This window comes from Strigops habroptila, chromosome 5 (genome assembly GCF_004027225.2).
Source record: "Strigops habroptila isolate Jane chromosome 5, bStrHab1.2.pri, whole genome shotgun sequence".
In the NCBI taxonomy this organism is placed as follows: domain Eukaryota; kingdom Metazoa; phylum Chordata; class Aves; order Psittaciformes; family Psittacidae; genus Strigops; species Strigops habroptila.
The window spans coordinates 31,215,332-31,235,651 of NC_044281.2; the positions used below are offsets into that span (position 1 = coordinate 31,215,332).

Consider the following 20,320-nt stretch of genomic DNA (forward strand, 5'->3'; position numbering starts at 1 on the left):
AGCCTGCTAGGAGACAAGAGTGGGGTAAAACCTTATTAGAACATAAAAATCTCCCAAGCTATGCACAATACTTAACAGTAGCAGGTGGTTTTGAACAGTTCAGTCTTTTCCAAATGAGTGAAAACCCAGAGCTCAACCATAAACCATCCAGACTACACTACAGTCAAATCATCTTCAGATGTTGCATTTATAGTCTTTCTTTTAGATGAAAAAGGGAAATAATAGTAAAAAATACTGAAGTTGTCCAGGTAATTTCCAAAATTTAAGGTTATTAAGTTTAATGTTATTAAATGAAGGTTATTAAGGTTAAAACCACACACACACTTAAAGGCTGTGTGGTTCTGTGGCTGCTTGAAATTTTGCAACTGGAGTACTTCATTGAAAAGATACTTCTTAATTTCATTCAAATCCGCTCAGTGATCTCAAAACTCAACCAAATCTTCTTAAAGAAGCAGCAGACTTACTGCTAATATTTGCACATCTCATTTTTATGCTCAGTTCTCAAACATTTAATATGTACCATCTTAACTCAGTTACTTGCATCTGACATTTTCTGAGCGTACAAAGTTCAAGCCAAATGTGTTGCTATACTATGTAGTAACATACATTCAAATGAGAAAATATAGTTTGGAAAAAAATGCACTAAGCACATTCTGTAGATATTATCCCAGGTCTTACTAGGTTTTTGCCACAATTTAGCAATTTGATAACACATTTGTTACATATTCCAGTGAAATATAAGATTGTTCTACTATTTACTTTAATTATTCCTAAGTGCAACACACTGACTAACAGAAACAAGACTCATTGTAACATGCTCCACCACCCCTCACTTTAAGAGTACTCTCCTATATTCTGGCATCTGGGCAGTATCGCAGATACCAGAAAAACTGGTATCTTAGAAAGTGTGTGCACATACCTAGTGAATATTACTAGGCCAAAATGTAAACAGCAAGGATTTGTGCAACTGAAACACAGCTTCTCGTACAACAATAAACTTCAATTTTTTTCCAGAAAAAGAAGCCAGACTTTTGGAAGAGTAAAACATCTGTAATATAGATGTGTGATATTTATGGAAAATAGAAAGTTGTATTTATAAATGAATTTATTTACATATTTGTTCTGCATATTATATAAGTTCAGGTGTTTGTAAATCAAATTTATAGAAAATGTGAAAAAGATATTAAGTGAGGTTCTAGAAATTTACAGGTTGAGACTTGTATGTAAAATTAGACAGTAACAAGTCTCACATCCTAACTGTTTCGGACTTCTAAAAGCAGGTAGGATCCAGAAAGTATAATTGTCATGCAAGTTTTAATGGAAAGAAGCAGGGAGAAGTTGGACTTCTTTTCTAATCCTGTTTCGAAATCAATTACAGCTGTAATTGTAAGACAAACTTTTTAACAGCCCACATTCTATATCATGTAAAAGCACAACTAAAGGGTGAAGAAAAATAGCAATATATTTGTTCGGCTTGATAACTGACCTTGTTTTCTTGCCACACAGCTTTTTATCAGATTTTAGGATAAGCTGAGATTTGTGCCATAAAGAAAGAAAAAAAAACCAAAACCTAACAGCCAGTTTTGAGGCTAAAATGAGTGAACTCATGCTGCTTGACTGGAAAAGGAGAAAAAGGAGCACAGGAAAGTGGTCTGCTACATTCTTCCTTCATGTTGAAGGTTCCTCTCTGCAGTTCAATATAGACAGCAGAGAGACTGGTCTTGTTAAAAAGCATTATCATGTTTCTTTCAACCTCATAGAAAAATTCAAATGTAAAAGTTATACAACTTCTTTCATAAGAGAAAAGGATTTCCTGAACGCTGAATTTATATGGGAATCAAGAGCAAATATACAGATCCTGGTCATTAAATACACTGGCTTCAAACAGTTTTCTGAAAAGACAAGACCACAAGACATCCATAAACAGGCACTGAACACACATGCATGCTTTTTCCTATACTAAAAGCCAAATCTAACAGTTGGAAACTGGGCATTACACAGCAGAGAATGAGAGAGCATCTTTGTAAAGATACCAGTAGCATATCCTACTTGCATCAAGTAGGCACCAAGTTCTGCAGAGCCTGGAAAAATACATTTTAAAAGGTGTAAGTACCTTCAAGTGAGGTTCAACTAAAATGTCAGTTACCATTTACTATTTTGTCCTCCCAGAAAAGGCTAGTGTACAGATACCCATGCCCTTCTGTCAGCAACACCTCCTGCTGGTACTATGCCACAATGGGGCCTGCACGACAAGGACACTTCTGCCTCTCATCTTCAAGCCAGCAAAGTCATAAGAATGTAAAAATGGACAAAAGTTCATGAAATCCCATCAACAAAAGATGCCTGGAAAAGCCTAACAGCAAGAAAAACAAGTAATCAGCAGCACTTCCTCACAATGCTCTTTACCTGCAGTAATCCATTTCAGTTCCAGAGCCCATCACAGTATCTGCGTAGATGTCATTGGGGTCTTTCTACCAGCAATTTCTCCAAAACCCTTCAAAACCTGATGTAAAGGCATAGCATCCTTTACATCCCCTGAGAAGGAGTTCCACAGCCTTTTATTTAGTACCTAAATAAGTAGTTTGTCTGGTTTTGAAACCCTTACCTGGCTAGAAACACCCATCTGGTGTTCTTTAACTGTTGCACTAAACAAACGAATAGCCATTTTCTCTTCACCCTCTCTTACATTCATTTTGGATGGCACTGCTATACCTATCCTCACTTCTCTCTTAGCCAAGATAAAAAGATCAAACAGTGTTAGTTTATCTAATGTTCCTCATATGGAAACTCTTACACACCTTTCCCATTCCCAACTCCTCTCATAGTGTCTTCTCCATTTTACAGACACAAGCTTTCCACCAAGATGATCAAGCTCAAAGAGTTCAGACAAACATAGAAATAGTTATGGATACAATGTGAACATCTGCAAGATGAGTTGTGATCCATTTTTCAGATGACTCACAGAAGCTCAGAGACAATCACTGTGTATGCCACACAAATTTACAAACTCCCATCTTCAGTCTATGCTTAAGAGATCAAATTTATGTCTAAACTATTTGCAATTTCCAATACATGAGTAACCACCAGAGATGACATGTCTTTTAATGACATGCCTAAGTACTGGATCTAGTAATTTTCAGCACTGAATAGCATACAGACATCATTTCACAAAGTAACTTTTTAAACAGAGATATTTGGGGATCCTAAATGCCATCAGTCCTTACATAATGAGTCCCTCTCTTTCTGCTTTGCATATACAAAAAAAAAAAAAAGCAGCAGCAAGAGTGGCTAAAAATCAGATGACTAGCTCCCATTCTTTCCTTTTATTGAAGCATGTCAGGAAAGCCTGTATAACTTAGCTTGCAAGTAAGAATCAAAAAGCATGAGAGCATTGTTCCTTGTTTTCTGATACTAAAATGATGTAATTGCTACAGTTCTTCTCCAGGTTTCAAAGGAGTTTAGGAGACAACTGAAATTACACCATGTGAGCAATAAAAGCGCCCATTGTTGTTTCATTGCCTGCAGAGTTCCTTTTTGTCATTTTAAGTATGTCTTACATATTTTTTCAGTAATTTGTTATTAACTTAAATAGCTGTGCTAAATCTCACAAGTTTTAGATGGGATCAAATAACTCTTTGAAACTGTTCTACTGTAAAGGGCAAGAACAAGTTATGAGGCTGCTCACCAACTCGTTTACCTCAAAAGAGCTCAGATTTTAATGGCAACAGAGGTTCTATATCATGAAGATTCCTGAAGCCACACAACATAAATCCTGCTGACTTACCTTCTTGTATACTACGCAACAAAAGCTGAATTTAAAAGAAGGATCACCTTTAAAGAAAGTTATGCACTGCTTACACAATGTCATGTCATTTTCAGGTTTAAACATTCCTCTGTTATTGAAAGAGCAGGACAGGTGCCAGCAATAAGAGGACGAATTCATGAAACAACATTAGCAAGAATTATGCTTAGGCTCTAAGAGACTTTAAAGCAATACAATCAACACAAAGCATGTCCAGAACAAGCAGGTCCAATCTAAAGCAGCAGACCATGTGACTGTCTTACATGATAAAGCTCTACTTTTCCCTTTAAATAAAGTTGCTCTTGCAGCAGATTAGTCTAAGACATAAACCTTGAATGACCCCACTAGACACTATTTCATGCACTTGGAAAAAACAAAAGAATTTTCTTGCCTGGAAGTGAAAGGGCAAATCTACAAGAAAGAAAAATAAATACTTCTACAGCATGTAGCACTATTGATCTAAAGCATGTAATACATTCCCAGCCTATTATCATTCACATAAATAAAGCTCATCTACAACACTTTGTGGGTCTCAAGACAGCTCCATCCACAGCAGTTTCCTCACCATTCCTTTTCTGCTTGTTGTTTACTCTCTGCTGTCTGTCTTCTAGGCAAATTCTGGAGAAACAGATGCAAAGATGACTTCCCAGTGACAAGAATTTTGCAAGTAAGAAGAAAAATGTTAGCTCTAATAATGTTCATCCACTAAGCAACAACTTAAATAAATCCTAAGCCTGTTTGCCAAACATAAACAAACAGATGGCAAAACAAATCAATACAACAGCGTGGAAATTCTGTAGAGGACAACAAAACTGTCAGATGTCTCAAGCAAATAAACCACAAGCTTTACATACATTACTGATGGGTGCTATGAACTTAAAGAAATAAAAAAACCTCCCACATTTACTTCACTGTACAAACAGGAATTTTACTCTGACAGGTTAACTGTGGAATCTTTTTAAAATAGTGCGAGGGCTCCCTCTCCTGACAACACTTTGAACAGCCTGTATGTGTCAGAATATGTTTTGAAAACAAAAATCACGGCTCCAATATCTGATAGTTATTTCCTGACAGTTAAGAAAGCTGAAAGTGTTTTAACCTTAAAGAAAAATGAACTTAAGTCCAATAAACTTGTAATTATTATAAGAAGATTGATTTGAACCTTACAAGTAGGATTTTAAAATGTGTAACTTGGAAGGAAACTGCCTAAAATGAGAAACACAACATAAGACAGACATGAAAGCATTTTACAGATTAATAGATAAGGTGAGCTCTGCCCAGAATCAGAATGTAAAATAACAAACGGTACTTTATAATTTACCAAGCACAGACCCACTGATGTATTGAAGTAATATCGGAATACAGTGGCCTCAAATCATTAAAATAGACACCATCAGTTTTGTGGACCCAGCTCCCTTTTAAATCAGACCACAGAATTCTTGGTTAAGAATGCACTGGAAGTCAGTGGTACCCAAGAATATACACAGATATTTGAGGATCATAAACTCTGCAGTACTTGTGACTATTTCTCCCTTTGTTGAGCTGCTGCCCCTCCCTTTTCTTCTGACTACTCGAGCTGGCTTTTCTTTCAACCAACCCTCTCACCTTTTGCTGAGCAAACACAATCTGAAACAGTTCCCCTGTTCCCTCAAAACTATAAGATAAACAAGAAAATACACAAGCCAGTGGTAAGCCCTTAATCGTTAACTCCCAAACATAGTCACTTCAAAAGCCTCACTGCAGTACAGCTAGTATATTTAGGTCATTTCCACAGAGGATCTCAGTTTTTCACTCAATAGCTGTTCACTTAAGAAGAATGCAAACAGTCTTTGATAGCAGATGCCTTGTTAAATTACAAAACTTGAAGAGTTCACACATCCCTTAATAATAGAAAATATACAAACATCTCTCCACAAAATGCATCCCCTCTGTATGTTCTGTTCACTGAACTCAACACGTTTGATAAACAAAGCCAGGGTAAGATTTTGCTCCTGTGGCCTACAAGGAGCCACTGTCTTGTAGTGCTTCACTATTCCTTACTTAATATATATATGGCTACACACTTTTCACCTTGGTCCAAAAATCTGTATTTTGAAACAGGTCTCCTTCCTTCATCTGGGAACCTCACAAATACATCACCATTCCCAGTTGACAGAAATTTCCTTTTCACCCTCAGAGAAAGTTTGATACCCAATACATAGTTGATACATCCCCATCATTCCTCTCCTGTCTGGAGACAGCTGAATCCAACTTGTATTTATCACCTACTATTTGTCTGTCTTCTTTCAGGAAGGTAACATGAAGTCATGAAAACTACCCCAACCTTTCAAAGGCACTACAGTTGAAATTCATCATCTCAGCACACAGCAAAATTTTACTGCTAGACCAGCAAAGCACAGACTATACACATACCACTGCAACATAACTGTTTAAAAAAAGGGAAAAAAGAGCAACACACTTTAAAATAAGAAACCGTTACACTGAAAGTATTAATACAATTTCTTAATAAATCCGGTTTTCATAAAGGCATTTCTCACCTTCGGTAACTTTAGGTGTTACTGAAGCAAATTATCTGCTTAAGATTTAAGATTAATCCAGTTTATAAAGCTTAATTATCATTTCAACTAAAGTTCCCAGCCAAATAACCATCCACATAGGCGACTGCAAAACCTTTACTCTTGAAAAGGGAAATAAAGCCAAAAGCATTGAGACGTATAGACAAAGCAGTCACTTATATTTTATTTTTCTTCCTATTTTAAGTCAACTTGGTCTACCTTCTCACAGAAGTCGTTAAGAGCTGTGAAGTCCCATTTCTTGGAATAAGCAATGTTGTACCTCAGTATAGCCTCCTGCAGAAAGAGCATAACAAAATAAACCTTAGACATACTTATTAACAGAAGAAAAACGATTTTATGAAATTTCTTTTGTGAAGGAACAGTACCATCTAGTGGCTAAAACCTGTCACAGAGCCTACCAAAATCTATAGACCTGGATTAATATGGTGCAACTCCATGATACTGAATCCTGTTATTTTAGGTCTAGCATTGAATAAGCTTTAGTCTATAGGTTTTTCCTCCTAGCACAAAACAAGACAAGGCATGCTTGGATCTGCCTACAACATACAACATAAATATTCCTCACCCTGTGCTTGCAGTCTTTAAAAATACCAAAAAAGCATCCCTCAGCAATATGGCAGATGATTTACCAGTTTAAGAGCTTAAAGAATCCGAACAACAACAAAATTAAGTAGACCCTTTAGAACAACCACCACCTTTAAAAAATTTGTTCATTTAAAGTTTATCTGTAGCTTTTGCATCCTCCTGTTTCCTGCCTTTCAGATATAAATTATATTATTCTTCACAAAAAACATAATAGCAATTCTAAGCTGCTCCAAATCACAATTCATTAAAAGCCAATACGAACTATAAGAGCTATCAACAGAGCATTAGTCTCCACTATTTACAGATTTAGGTCAGCAGCTTGAATTGTTGCAGTTTTAGTGATGTCAATAGTTAGTGTTTCAAACTCTCGCACCTGTGCATTGCCCTACCATCTGGTTATAGGAAAATCCTACATGCCATGTCTACCACAAACTATTAGATATTGCTGGACAGTTTTATGTAGATTTTTTTTATGCAGAATTTGTTTTAATAATACCTAATAAATTCAGTGGTACCACTTAAGACTCATTAATTAAGACCCTTAATTCATTAGAGAATCCCTTGAACAGCATGATTTTTTTTAAATTTATTTTTATAAGTGATTTAACAAACAGGATTGAGCCAGAATCACTAACAGTACACAGAGAATCTGAGTGTACTTATATGTATATATACTTGATTTCAAATTGACTAGCTTACCTTCAAATCATGCGAGCAAGTAAACTTGTTAAGTAAGGCAGTTTGGATTAGTTCCCATCGACTTCCAGCAGTTCTATCACCATTCTTTAAAACAAAAGCCCAAAACAAAGTCAGACGAAGTTATTCAAAACAGAAAGTCCCTGACAGTTTTTTAAATAAAGTTCACTTTATTTGTGAAGCTCTTTAAAGATAAACCACATTTTGAGCAACTGTAAAGTACTTCTGCAACTTCTAGTCTACTGCATTTTACTTCGCTGAATTCCTTTTTAACTGAAGCAGTCACAAATTTCATAAAGAGCTCTTTCACACATGCAGCGCTCTTCCTCGTCCATTCTGAAGAAGGACAAATAATGTTCACTATATTCTCCATGAAGAAAGTGGATTTTGCAGATAAAACATGATCACAGTTATAAAATCCACAACTCAAAAATATAAACTGAACTTTGTAAAAATATAATATTAAGATAATAATAAGGGCACAGATTATAAAAATCATATAGCTGTGGCTGACTTTTCTACCAACCCAAATTTAAGACATTCTGTGATATTTTTTCTGAACACAAAAGTCTTATTGGCCACTGCAAACTAGACTACCACAAGGGCAGAGACAACTCGTCTTGCTCAACTGGCAACAACAAAAATCTTATCAGCACTTTCTCTCCGAAACATCAACTAAATTCATTTTATACTCTATCTGTAAAATAGATAAATGAGAAGACTGAGAGTATTTCCTAGAGGTTATAAAAATTCTCTGTTCCAGACTCAAGTATCAATAATCATTATACAGCCTTCACTACAGGACGCACTTGCTGATTTCACTCACCACAGTGTAAAGTATTTCGGTTTGTATGTTTAAGTAAGTCTCAAGCAGTGACAAGAAATACCACATCAACAAACCACGCAATGCCAACTCTAAGCTCTCCACCACTGCTTTAGCAGAACAGTAGATACACCTCACTACCAGCAATAACTGACAGAGTATTACAATCAAAACATGGGTACAAATTCATTCACATCTGTTGGCATTCCAAATTGCTTCATACACAAAATATATATATATAAAACATATAAATAGCGAAGTATAGAAATATATACATGGAATATAAGTTTATACTCCAAGTATATATACGTACATCATCAAATCAATGGCTAGGTAAAATAAGTAGGAAAAAAAACCACCAAACCAAGAACAAAACCAAAACAACCACCACCACAAAGTCTTCTGCTCTGCCTGAAGCATTACAACCCAGAATGCAGCTTTTCAGAACAGGTATGTTCATCTGCTTGATTTTCCAATTCTATACACACAGTTTGCCAACTGAGCAAATGCAGTGAACTGAAAACTCACCTATATGTAAACAAACTTATTTGATTACACAACTGTAAATACTTCATCTTACCTCATCCTCTACAGGGTACAAATTCTGTTCTGAGCAGGGCATTTTAACATGTTTGTTGTCCCACAGATCTTTGTAGTGAGTTGGAAAAGGTTTAGGCACCTCTCCTTCCCTCAGAAGATCTACCTGCAACAAACAAGGGATGGGAGGAGGGAGCTCACTTTACTTCTTTCAAGTTTTTAAACAAAAGAAATAAAAAGTAAAAAAAAAACAGCTAGAAAAGCTCTCCTCTACAGTCATCCTTTCTGAAAAGGGGAAAGCTACAAATTGACCAGTTAGAAAGAAAAAAAAAAGTCCATCTGTTACTCTTGTGTTACACTTGGTGAAAAGAACACCACCTTATCATTCGACCTCTTGAAACACACCGAAATGAAGGTAATATATGCAATTATTTTGCGTCCAATTACCAGCAAGATTTCCTCAACTATGAATTTAAGTATCTACATAGTTTCATCCAAATATTTTCAAAATGTAGTTTAAAACATAACTGTAGTCATGTGCAGAAATAACATTCTTTAGCTAACACTGAAGAGGATGAGAAATCCTTCTAAATACAGCAGCGTTTCAAGCATACTCCACAGAATATCAGAAATGTAAAAATAAATAACGTGATGCTCTTAAAGACTTAATCTGCTATATGGTCTTCCAGCAGCACTGATTCTCTCAGAACTTGCATTTAAACGTCATGTGCTTTTCTTTTGTTTGGGATTTATCTATGACTCTACAGGTTTCTGGTCACATGTTTTATTTCAACAATAATTTGACTGCACGCTACTCCAAAAGATTAAAGTCAAATATATCAGATCTGATCTAAAATGTGGTGGTAAAATTAATAGAAAATCCTCTTCATTCTTTGTCTTTTTCATATCTCTCATACCTTGAAACTTCCATTTATCTTGAACCCAAAAAAGAATATTAAAATGAAAATGTCACATGACAATGTTGAAGACTTATTTAAATTCCCACAGTTTACAACTCAGACAAGGAAGTACACACACTCCTGTGCAAAACGAAAATACTTGTCCCTAACAAGCCAGAGGCAGTGAAACCATGATTACATTTCTTCTGGATCTTAATATCCTAAATGCTGTGCATCAGAAAAGTCAATTTTCAGGAAAATCAGCTGCCCCAGTCTGCTCACAAGGAATGTCATAGATTGATTTCCACAACCTGCTAATACTACCAGACTAACATTTGGCATTTCATATTATTGAACAATTCAGTAAGAAATTTGATTTCAGGTAATACACTGAATGATCGTACTCTGACGGTTACTGTATGATTGGCTGAGGGTCGCAGATGTGGCAGACGAGCTCCACACATAGGCATTCTTCTCATGTCTTCAATTGGTGTCCCAAACCATTTCTTATTAGTCGGAAGAGGAGGTGGCACATATTTAGGAATCTTCCTTCCTGGCCGCTGGGGCTCGAATTCACACTTTTCTTTCCTGCTGTCAAATAAAATACATTGAAAGATTTTATTTCCACTGAAAAAAACCTGGTAAGCAAACACACAAACTTCCACTCCAGGGTTATAACAGTTTATTTGCTAAGCCTTTCCTGTGACCCCAGGCCAAAGCTTTACCTGGGGACAGGAGACAGACTCATTGTTCTGCATTTGCCAGGATACCCTCTACAGCCCCTTTTCAACTGTTAGAAAACATGTGTGTTTGCACAGATGCACATATTCCTTCTTCAAACTACAAAAAACCCAAACCAAAACAACCAACCAACAAAAAGAATTCCAACTTCTTAACCACTCTTTCTCACTAGGATTTTATTTTTCACATCAGGCATGCAATACTTGCAATGGAAGTAGAAATTTAACAGCAAACCAAAAAAACACTTGCAAAATTCAAATATATGCAAAAGCTGATGAACTAACCTAACCCTCTTTAATGATCAAAGGTATTTGGTATATCTGAGATGATATGGGAAAGAAAAATCTCAACCTGCTGTGTGTCTGATGTAATATACCAAATGTTTCTCATGCAAGACAAAGTTCTCAGAGTGAAATGCAAAACAAGTGAAAAGCCTACACTTTGAGGTACTGTTTAGACCTCTAAATTTCCTTTAGCAAATTTACTCCACCCTTGGATAAAGATGTTGTCCAACCTGTTCGCTGCGTCTATGCATATGCCAGCATCTTCAGGTGCAGACAATGCCTCCAGCCTGGCCGATCACATGCAAATGGTGACACATGGCCTGACACTGGGTACAGGCCCAAGTGCTCATCTGAGAGCCAAAGGACAATTTTGGCATAGCTCTACTGATGACTGAAACATGTTTGATACTCTACTGCTTCTTTCTCAACAAGTTAAGATGTGAGACACTCTATTACCTGCTGTAGACCTGGTCTAACGAAAACCAGGAGGAAAGCTTTAACATTTTCTAATTGCCCTGTTAAGCACTATAGGCAGCACCACTATTTTGTCTGGCACTGTGGTTTATAACCTTCACATCATCTTGTTTAGGCCCCAAAAAGGAAAACAATAATCTCTCTACAGCCCCATACTCTACCTTACTAATTATTCTGTAAAGCACTTCTAGGATTCCCATCTAGTTATACAGCAAAACTTTTGCATGAGTTTCCCTTCTCAAACATGGATTTATCATAACACACGATACTCTAGCACTGACAAACACAAGCCTCAACCTTTGCTGCTTTGCTACAACAGCAGTTCATTTAAATTAGTGAAAAGACTAAATCCATCGTTTTTAACTTTATAACCCAATTTCCCGTACTTTTGTTAGCAAATTATTCATCCACCCATTTTTTCCTAGGAAGTACCTTTTTTCGTTTTCCAACTCCACTCTCAGCCTACTCACCTCTTAAGATTTCTCAAATGTAAGCTCCCACCACGAGTTAGCCACCCTCTGTCACCCTCTTCATTTCCTTGAACAGTGTGGCTTGTGCTGCTCCTTGCATCCTGAAAGCACCTCTCAGTAAAGATGTGCAAAACTACTTTCTTGCCCTATTTTAGGTCTACTGAGATAATTTGCTTATTACATCAACACTCACAGAAATCCTCTTGTTTCTGCTTATTCCTTTACTGTTTATTCACTTTCTCAGCTCCTATTGAAATCTGAGCTGTTCAGAGTAGAGATTATCCTTTTGTCTTTGCACGACACCTAGCACGTGAAGTCTGGGTCATGCTCAGGGCTTCCATTTCCATTGCTGTTCATTTCACATAGCACTGATGTTTTAACAAACTAGATTCAGTATTTTTGACAGATGAAACTTAAAAAAACACCAAGAAAACATCCGTTTCCTCAGGTATTCTGAATGAAGTAATGAATGCTAGAGCTACACGCCATTAATATTCCACTACCACCATTCACTTTCAAGCATTAAAAACCCCATGGTCTTAAATCACTTCTTCATTAAAAGAAAATAACTTCCTACAGTGTCTTTAATTCCCGATTTTAACAGATCTCCAATGATTAAAAAAAAAAAAAGAACAAAAATGCACTGGACAAAGATACCATTAAAAAAACAACACACAAGTAGTCCCATTAAAAATAAGCTACTTTAAGCTTGCACCACAGCTGTCTTTGTGTCTTAACATACATTTTGCAAAATGCTTTACACAATCCAGCCTCCAAATTCTGAAGCGTGAAAAAAACAAATGAAGAGGCAGACAGAACACTACCTTTTCTCCTCAACTTTAGGTATCCTCATGAAGTGAGAGGTGATTTTGGAGTCCCTCTTCACACTCTGTTTTGCACCTTTGAGTTCTGATGATGGAGCAGGAGAGATCGCAGGTGACTTTGTATGCAGACCATCCTCTTTAACAGAATTATCTATTTCCTCAAAGCTTTCACAGCCCTTGGCAGAAAAACTTGATTTTCTTGACTCCAGTTCACCATCCCCATATTGAATTCTAAAAGACTTGTTTATGGATTTTGACATATTAATCTCCTCTCGCTCATCAAGAAATGGACTCGTTTCTTCATCAGCCTCTGACCCATGACAGCTATTTTTGGAATTATCCACATCCATCGGTGACTCTGGTTCACTTTCTTTCTCAAAAGCAGGTGAATCCCCTGAACTGCTCTGACATTTGCTCAGTTTCCCAGGACCCCCAAGGTCAGATATACAAGCATCACAACCAGCATCTGAAAGTGGACTTTCTGGAACCACATCCCCTTCTTGTTCACTCGTTAAACTGACAGAATCGCAAGCCTTCAGCTTCTGTGAATTGCACGAAGCCACTTGCCCATCTGTCTCAATGTCTTTTGAAGAAAGTTTTGTATTTCCCATTTTCAAGGACTGGCCAGATGATGATTTCCTCTGAGTACAATTATCACTGCTCTCCTGACAGCCTCTCTGAGCCTGCTTGCCAGTTTTGTGTATCTGATCAATGTTGGCATTTTTAAAGAGGTCTGCAGACTGCATTCCCTTCACAGCCTCTGTGTCCAAGACGGGGTCTTTGTCCTCAGCCTCCCAGTTACACATGCTGCCTGTCTGAGGCAAATTTACATGCTTTGCACCAACTTCCACAGATATTTTTGAATAATTTTGCTGACAAATATTCTCTAGCTTTTTCACATCATGCTCACAAAAGTTTTCTTTTTTAATGGAAGTCATCTTGGAATTTGCTTCAGTATGGTTACTAATTTTGCTGTGTAAGCTGTGAAAGACAAGTAAGGGAATTAAATGCCTTATCTCCAAACGGAATTCCTGTACATATACATGTATTTTAAAGGAATTATTACAAACATATAATAAAAACTATATAATTTTACTCATTATGTTATGTGAGCACAACTAGGATCAACAAGTTTTACTTCACTGGAGAATGCAGCTCAGTAACAACCTATTTCCATTTAAAAGCTCCAAAGGATCATGAATCAGTTGCTTACCTTTGAGATCTGTTCCAGTGATTCATTATCCTTATTTTAAAATCTAAACAGTATTAAGCTATTATTATTTTCTCTGGACAAAAAATTAGAAGTCATGATAAAGTACTCCTTAGCTTTCATTTTAATCAGTTAAATACAGTGAGCAAGGAAATCAATGGTTTTGTAGCCATTCCCTCACAGCTACAAATTCATTGTTTAGAAAAGCATGACACAGTAGTCTATAGCTCCAAAACCATCCTATTATTTCCTTACTTTAATAAGCAGCCCATGACTTCAAAAATATTCACAATACAAAAGCATAAGAGTAAAATATATTTAGAAATGATGATAAAAATTAAAAGACATTAAACCAATTATTATTTTTTTAAAGAAAAATAAGCTAGTTTGCCCTGCGCCATCTTACACAAAGAATGGAAAGAAATGTCTCCTAATTGTTACACAGGGAAATGAAGCGAGTTTTGTATGAGCAGACAACACTTTTCAAGAGAACATCAGAAAGTCATGTCACACCTGCTAATTTTTGTGTCAGTGTATTGATAAAAACACTTAGATGTCATATGAATATTAAAAAAACCCTGACTAGTCTTGGTGAATATATCACTTTGTCAATAGCTTCTCTTGAATACATTACGACAATATTTTATATCACCAGTGCAAGCTAAGCATGCTAAACTCTGTATGTCTGGTGATTGCCCAGATTCCCATCTCCACTAAATAGGAAAATATGCAATTACTACACAATCCTAAATTCAGCAACTGAACATCTTCATAGATTCCTGAAGACACTAATTGCCTCCATGAATGATAACAGATTCTCTTCTAAAAGAGTGCTCTGGATAAAGAGATAGCATTCACAACTTTACCACTATAGACCAAAAAGAAAACAAACAATAAAGGGGCTTGGAGCAACAGACGATAACTTGGAATTTCATCCGTAGGAAGATTACTTAAAAACAAAACAATTTTAGAGGGGTTATGTTATGATAATTTAACTCCCCATGTTGGCATGCACTGAAAATTTTGATGAACAAAACCGAAAGTTATGCTACTCCTGTCATCTCAGCAAGTGACTGTTTAAAGGTATTGACGAATACCTTTAAACAGTCATCAAATCTAACAAAGACAATGTTCAAATTCAAATTAATTGTGACCACCAAGTCAAGGGAGGTGATTTTCCCCCTCTACTCCGCTCTCATGAGACCCCACCTGGAGTACTGCATCCAGATCTGGGGTGTCTAACACAATGGGGACATGGGCCTGTTGGAGTGAGTCCAGAGGAGGGCCACAAAGACGTTCAGAGGGCAGGAGCACCTCTTCTACAGAGACAGGCTGAGAGAGTTGAGGTTGTTAAGCCTGGAGAAGAGAAGGCTCTGGGGAGACTTTAGAGCAGCCTTCAATTGCCTGACAGGGGCCTAAAAGAAAGCTAAAGAGGGACTTTTTACAAGGACATACAATGACAGCACAGGGGGAATTGGCTTTAAATTAGAAAAGGGTAGATTTAGATTAGATATTAGGAAGGAATTCTTCCCTGACAGTGGTGAGGCACTGGAACAGGTTGCCCAGAGAAGCTGTGGATGCCCCATCCCTGGAAGTGTTCGAGACCAGGTTGTATGGGGGCTTTGAGCAGCCTGATCTAGTGGAAGGTGTCCCTGCCCATCGCAGGGGGGTTGGAACTAGATGATCTTTAAGGTCCCCTCCAACCAAAGCCCATCTATGACTATGACAAGTTAAAATTGTGATGTTTGCTTCAATAGAAAGGCACATGAAATGTTTACATGACTAACCTGCTACTTAAAATTGACTAGGTTGTAATCTGCCAGTGAGGCTGAGGAGGGCATATAAAAGCAATACACTATACAGCATCTTAAAAAAAAAAAAAAATAATCAAAAAATAAAACATTCCCTCCTTAAGCTTCCTCTTAACAACTTTGCTTTTCTGCAATCTGTAAGCCTGTACTTGAGCCCTGTGTACTTCTGTGTTAATAATTATCACAAGTTTTCTCAGCTATTTTAGCACTGCTATGGATTTCAATTTCTATTTATTAACAAATATCAGTGAAAAATAAACCAGTACATTTACAATTGTAATTACAGAAAAACATGTTACTCCTCTGCACTAGACAGTTAAACTCTTAGGAGTTTAATGTTGCAAACATTGTTCCTGATAGACCACATGAGCAGAAGATACCAAACTTGATGTGGTGCTGTTCAACAGCAAAACTTTTATAACATCTTTCAGAAAATAACCTGAAGGTACATTTGAGCACCTGTAAATTCTGTCCAAACTAAGTCAAGCTGCACATGCTTATGCTACAATCACAGTCCAATGAGATGAACCAAAACAGAATTTTGGCTGTAAATTAACAACAGAACTGTGAGTTGAATGCAGGACCATCAGCCAAAATCTGTAATTGTTAAACATTAAACAAAAATAAAAGCAGAACTGTTGACTAAAGGACATAGTCTGATATTACAGCTAACTGGTTGACTGTCACAGGATGCAGCAGTTGCTTTCTCTCGCTGCAGGTTCAAATCTTTTTCTCTGCAGGAGCAGCAGTATTTATTCGTCTAAACAGTGAGGTGCTTCAGGAAGCTAAGTCAACAATAAAGTTTTGGGGGTTACAGGGGTGGGATGGGTGACTAGTAGCTCTTTGTAGGGAAACTCTGTCAGTTATTTATATCCAAGAGGATGTGCAAAGGTAAGGAAAGCAGCAGAAATGGGGTTGCCTTTTTCTTCAGTAGCTAGCTGTACCAACCACCTGCAATTTGAGTTCCCCACAGGCCCACTCAAAGAACACAACTTTTGCATAGGTATGCTGTTCATTTTACCTTTTGGACTCAGTTGTCTTGGGTCCTTTATTCTCCAACCAACTGGTAATTGTCCGTTGTTTACAAACTGAAAAACCACAGTTCACTACATTATTATATGAAACATGATAAAACTGCAACACGATTGCATATGAACAAGATAACTTGTACTGGATGAAGATCAAAACACCTCAGTTAAGTTCTCATTAACATCTCTACTATAGGGAGCATCAAGGCACTAACACTATTAAAACTATGTGTGATGCAATATTTAACTTGCATCAGTCAGCAGCTGTAGCTTCTGTAATAATCTTTATAAAAGCCACGCTTGGTGTGTGGTGGGGTTTTTTTCATCCAATATTTTTTTCAATATGGTTAAAAAAAAAAGCAGTGAATAAATAGTTTAATGGGGAAAAAAAAAGGCAAATTGAACTTTCCTTTATCACCTTTAATTCTGCTGAATTTTGGAATGAAGGGGCAATATGACAACAGATTATACAGACTAGAAGCGACAAGTGCTAAGAAAAGGACTTTTTCTTTTCCCCTTCATCCATAAACTTGTAAAGTCCATCAATGATTACTCCCCTAAATAGCAACAAAATGTGAAGGACACAACTTTTTCAGATTTACTACCAATTACAGAGCTCCAGTGAATGTGATCAGTCTTATCTCTGGGATGTTGCAGTTCAATACAGCACCAGCACATGAACTAATTATTTAGAGACTTGGGGGGATGATAGGGAGGAAAAGAAGAAAATCAAATCCGTTATTTCACAACTGGAAGGTAGCCTTCATTAACATAAGAAGGGTTTTTTAGTTTTGTTGTTATTTAAAGGTAATTCTGAAAATTTGGCAACTAACTTTATTTCCCTTTCCATTTCCCAAGAGAAATCATATACCTGCCACTGCTGACTGTGCAAGGTGTTCACTCGCTGCTTTCAAATGGGTATGGAAAATGTGCAGTCCCCCTATTGCAACAGTAGTTTTGCAAACTTAAAAACCAGTACAGCAGATCTGGCTATTCTGATAAATGGTCACTATGGAAAGACTCAGCATTTTACTGCAAATGGAGGTTGTGTAACTTGTAGCACGGGCAGCTTAGCCCATGGGCAACTTCAGAGACATTGTTTCATAAACGCTTCCCCTATCATTCCAGGCCTTGAATGCTTTTCCACAGCTGGTTACCAAGTATCCTGATCAACACTGCAGAATTTCTAAAATGAAAAAGTAATCCACAGAAAATGTTTAAGTTCCTCTGAAGCTGCACAAACTACAGCGCAGAACTGCTACCATGTGACTAGGTCACCAGGGAGTAATGCCAAGCGTATGTGGATTACAGGCACAAAGATACCTGTGCCATACTCAGCTACTCAAATTTTCAACAAACGCTCAGCTTCATCCCTGAGACAAAAAAAACAACTTGATGGATTTTTATGAAAACATCTTTATTTCTAAAGACTTACTAAAACTGAAGTCTATTAGTCTTTCTGTTTACCAGATTTCACCACCTTCTATTTGAAGTGTTAACCCAAATTGCCCAAGGGGAAAGAAGGAGCCAGAAAAAAAAACCTGAAGAGACATGTTAAAACATGGGACAAATAAATCTCTTCAAAGGTAGCTGACTACCTCTTGAGCTGTGAACTTGAAGGAATATTTACTCATTAGCACAACAAATAGGAATGATCGCAGCAGCTGCAGAACAGAACTGCAATGGCTTTGGTCTGAATTTTAGCATCCAACTAGCCATTTAAGCTCTATAGACAACACACATCATTTTTGTTTAATGCTACTAACATCTCTTTTTGCTACAGAGAAGGTGGTAAAAACCTAAGAGGCAATAAAAAGACAACATCTGCCTACATTCAGTGTAAGCAATAAAACCAGGCTCTGGTGTAATTTTTTTTTTTTTTTTTTTTTTTTTTTAAGTAGTCTCTAAATTTCTATTCAAGATTCCCCAAATCATTCCCATATGACAAACCATTCGTCAGGAACTGCCACTGAGGAAAACAACTGAATTTTTAGAAGATTCTTATTCATCATTCTGCACGAGTACATACACTTTATGTGTAGATTATAACTTTACATTATTATCTACCCAAAGTTGCACCTTCATTACAGGTTACTGAGGTTTAACACATCAACCAAAGTCCATAGCAAATCTGTTTGGTTTTTTTTTTTCTCCTCCCTGCATTCTTTTCTATTCCTGAAACAGGTACTTTATTGTGCATTAAAATTTTATACTGACATGCTTAGCTCTAAATAAAAATAACTTAAGGAAGCCATGTGGGAACATTCTACGCAGCACTGTTACACAGCAGGAGGAGCTCCACACGCGACCAGCAGCGCTCTAGGCCTGCAGCCACATGCTCATGTGGGCTCCTGTCCTTACTCTTAGTTCTCCCTGCCGTGATAGCCTGGCTGAACATCACTTCTCCTGCAGCAAGTACCTGTCCTCTCACACACGAAACGACCTTTAACAGCTCACACCTCAGACGTTTTCACTGTTACTGAAAGTTTTTAAAGAATGAGGCACAAAGCCAGGATAACGATCCTGTACCCAAAGCCGCCTCCAAAGGGACGCAACGCGCACTACCCCGCACCACCGGGCTCGCGTACACGGGACACGCTGGCACCGGGAAGCCAAGTTAGAGACGATTCCAAGGCCAGCTGCCGGCGAGGCCGGCACAAGCGGCCTCTCGCCATTAAACGCTGCCCTCCCTCAAGCGCATCACGGGACCAGAAGCACAGTAGGGATGCAGTGAGCAGCGAGGAAGGACACCGCAACTCGGCGGAGACCCCACCGGACCCGGCCGCCTCCTCCCGCCGAGCCCCAAGCGCGACCGCGGCTCACGCAGGCCCGGCGGGGGCCGCCAAGCAAGCCTCCGGCCAGGCTGGGGCAAGTTCAGCACTGCCCAGGCTTTCCGGGCAGAGCCGTCCCACCCGGCACCCTGAAGCCGCAGCAGGGAAGGGGGACGGGCAGACACGGACCCTCAGCGAGCCCCCTTTCGCGCCCCACCGCAGCGCTCGCCTGTCCGCTGCCCCTGCCCCGGGGAGAGCGCAGCCCCGGCCAGTACACACCTTTGTTCCCCACGGCGGTGGCGGTGCCGCCGCCGCCGGAGCTGCTGCCCCCGGGCCCCTCCTGGCGGGGACCGAGCGGCGGCGGCAGCGGCCGCTCTCCCTGGGAGCCGCCGCCGGGGCTCGCGGTGCTCGGCCGGGCTCTTTTCCGAGGGGGGTCCCGCCCGCAGCCCGCACTCATCCTCGGCGGGCCCGCCTCCGCCCGCCCAGCCCGCCTCAGCCGCGCGGGCCCGCCAGCGGCCGCCGGGGCCAGGCGGCAGCCGCCCCCCGGGGACGGTGCGACGATGCGGCGGCGGCGGCTCTACCCGTCCGCATTCTCCGGCCCGCAGCGCCGGGCTCGTCCCGCGGGCCGCCCCTCGGCAGGAGGTGCGGAAGGAACGGCGGAGCTGGGGCCGAGCCGCGTCCGGCAAGGAGGGCCGGGGGTCTGCGGCCGCACGCAGCAAGATGGCTCCCCACCCGCCTCACCCCTCTCACCATAGCGACCGAGCTCCTCCCCCATCGGCGGCGGGCGCG

The 20,320-nt window shown here is 39.0% G+C and overlaps 1 protein-coding gene across 5 annotated transcripts in view; it reads right to left on the minus strand.

Annotated features, from left to right (window-relative positions):
• Positions 1-20,304, minus strand: part of PARG (poly(ADP-ribose) glycohydrolase) — a 68,149-nt gene extending 47,845 nt beyond the window's left edge. For 3 of the 5 annotated variants that reach the window (XR_003991419.1, XR_003991420.1, XM_030485984.1), the window contains exons 1-7: positions 19,811-20,279; positions 16,754-16,820; positions 12,712-13,692; positions 10,323-10,509; positions 9,063-9,185; positions 7,663-7,746; positions 6,577-6,651 (exon numbers count right to left, since the gene is read on the minus strand). Coding sequence is in view for 3 of the 5 variants with exons in the window: in XM_030485984.1 (XP_030341844.1) it covers positions 6,577-6,651; positions 7,663-7,746; positions 9,063-9,185; positions 10,323-10,509; positions 12,712-13,692; positions 16,754-16,820; positions 19,811-19,988 (1,695 nt within the window). In the remaining 2 variants the exon portion in view is untranslated. Of the gene's footprint in view, positions 1-6,576; positions 6,652-7,662; positions 7,747-9,062; positions 9,186-10,322; positions 10,510-12,711; positions 13,693-16,753; positions 16,821-19,810 lie in introns of all 5 variants that reach the window. The other 2 variants (XM_030485985.1, XM_030485986.1) reach the window with 2 other exon arrangements.
• Between the last annotated feature and the right edge of the window lie 16 nt (positions 20,305-20,320).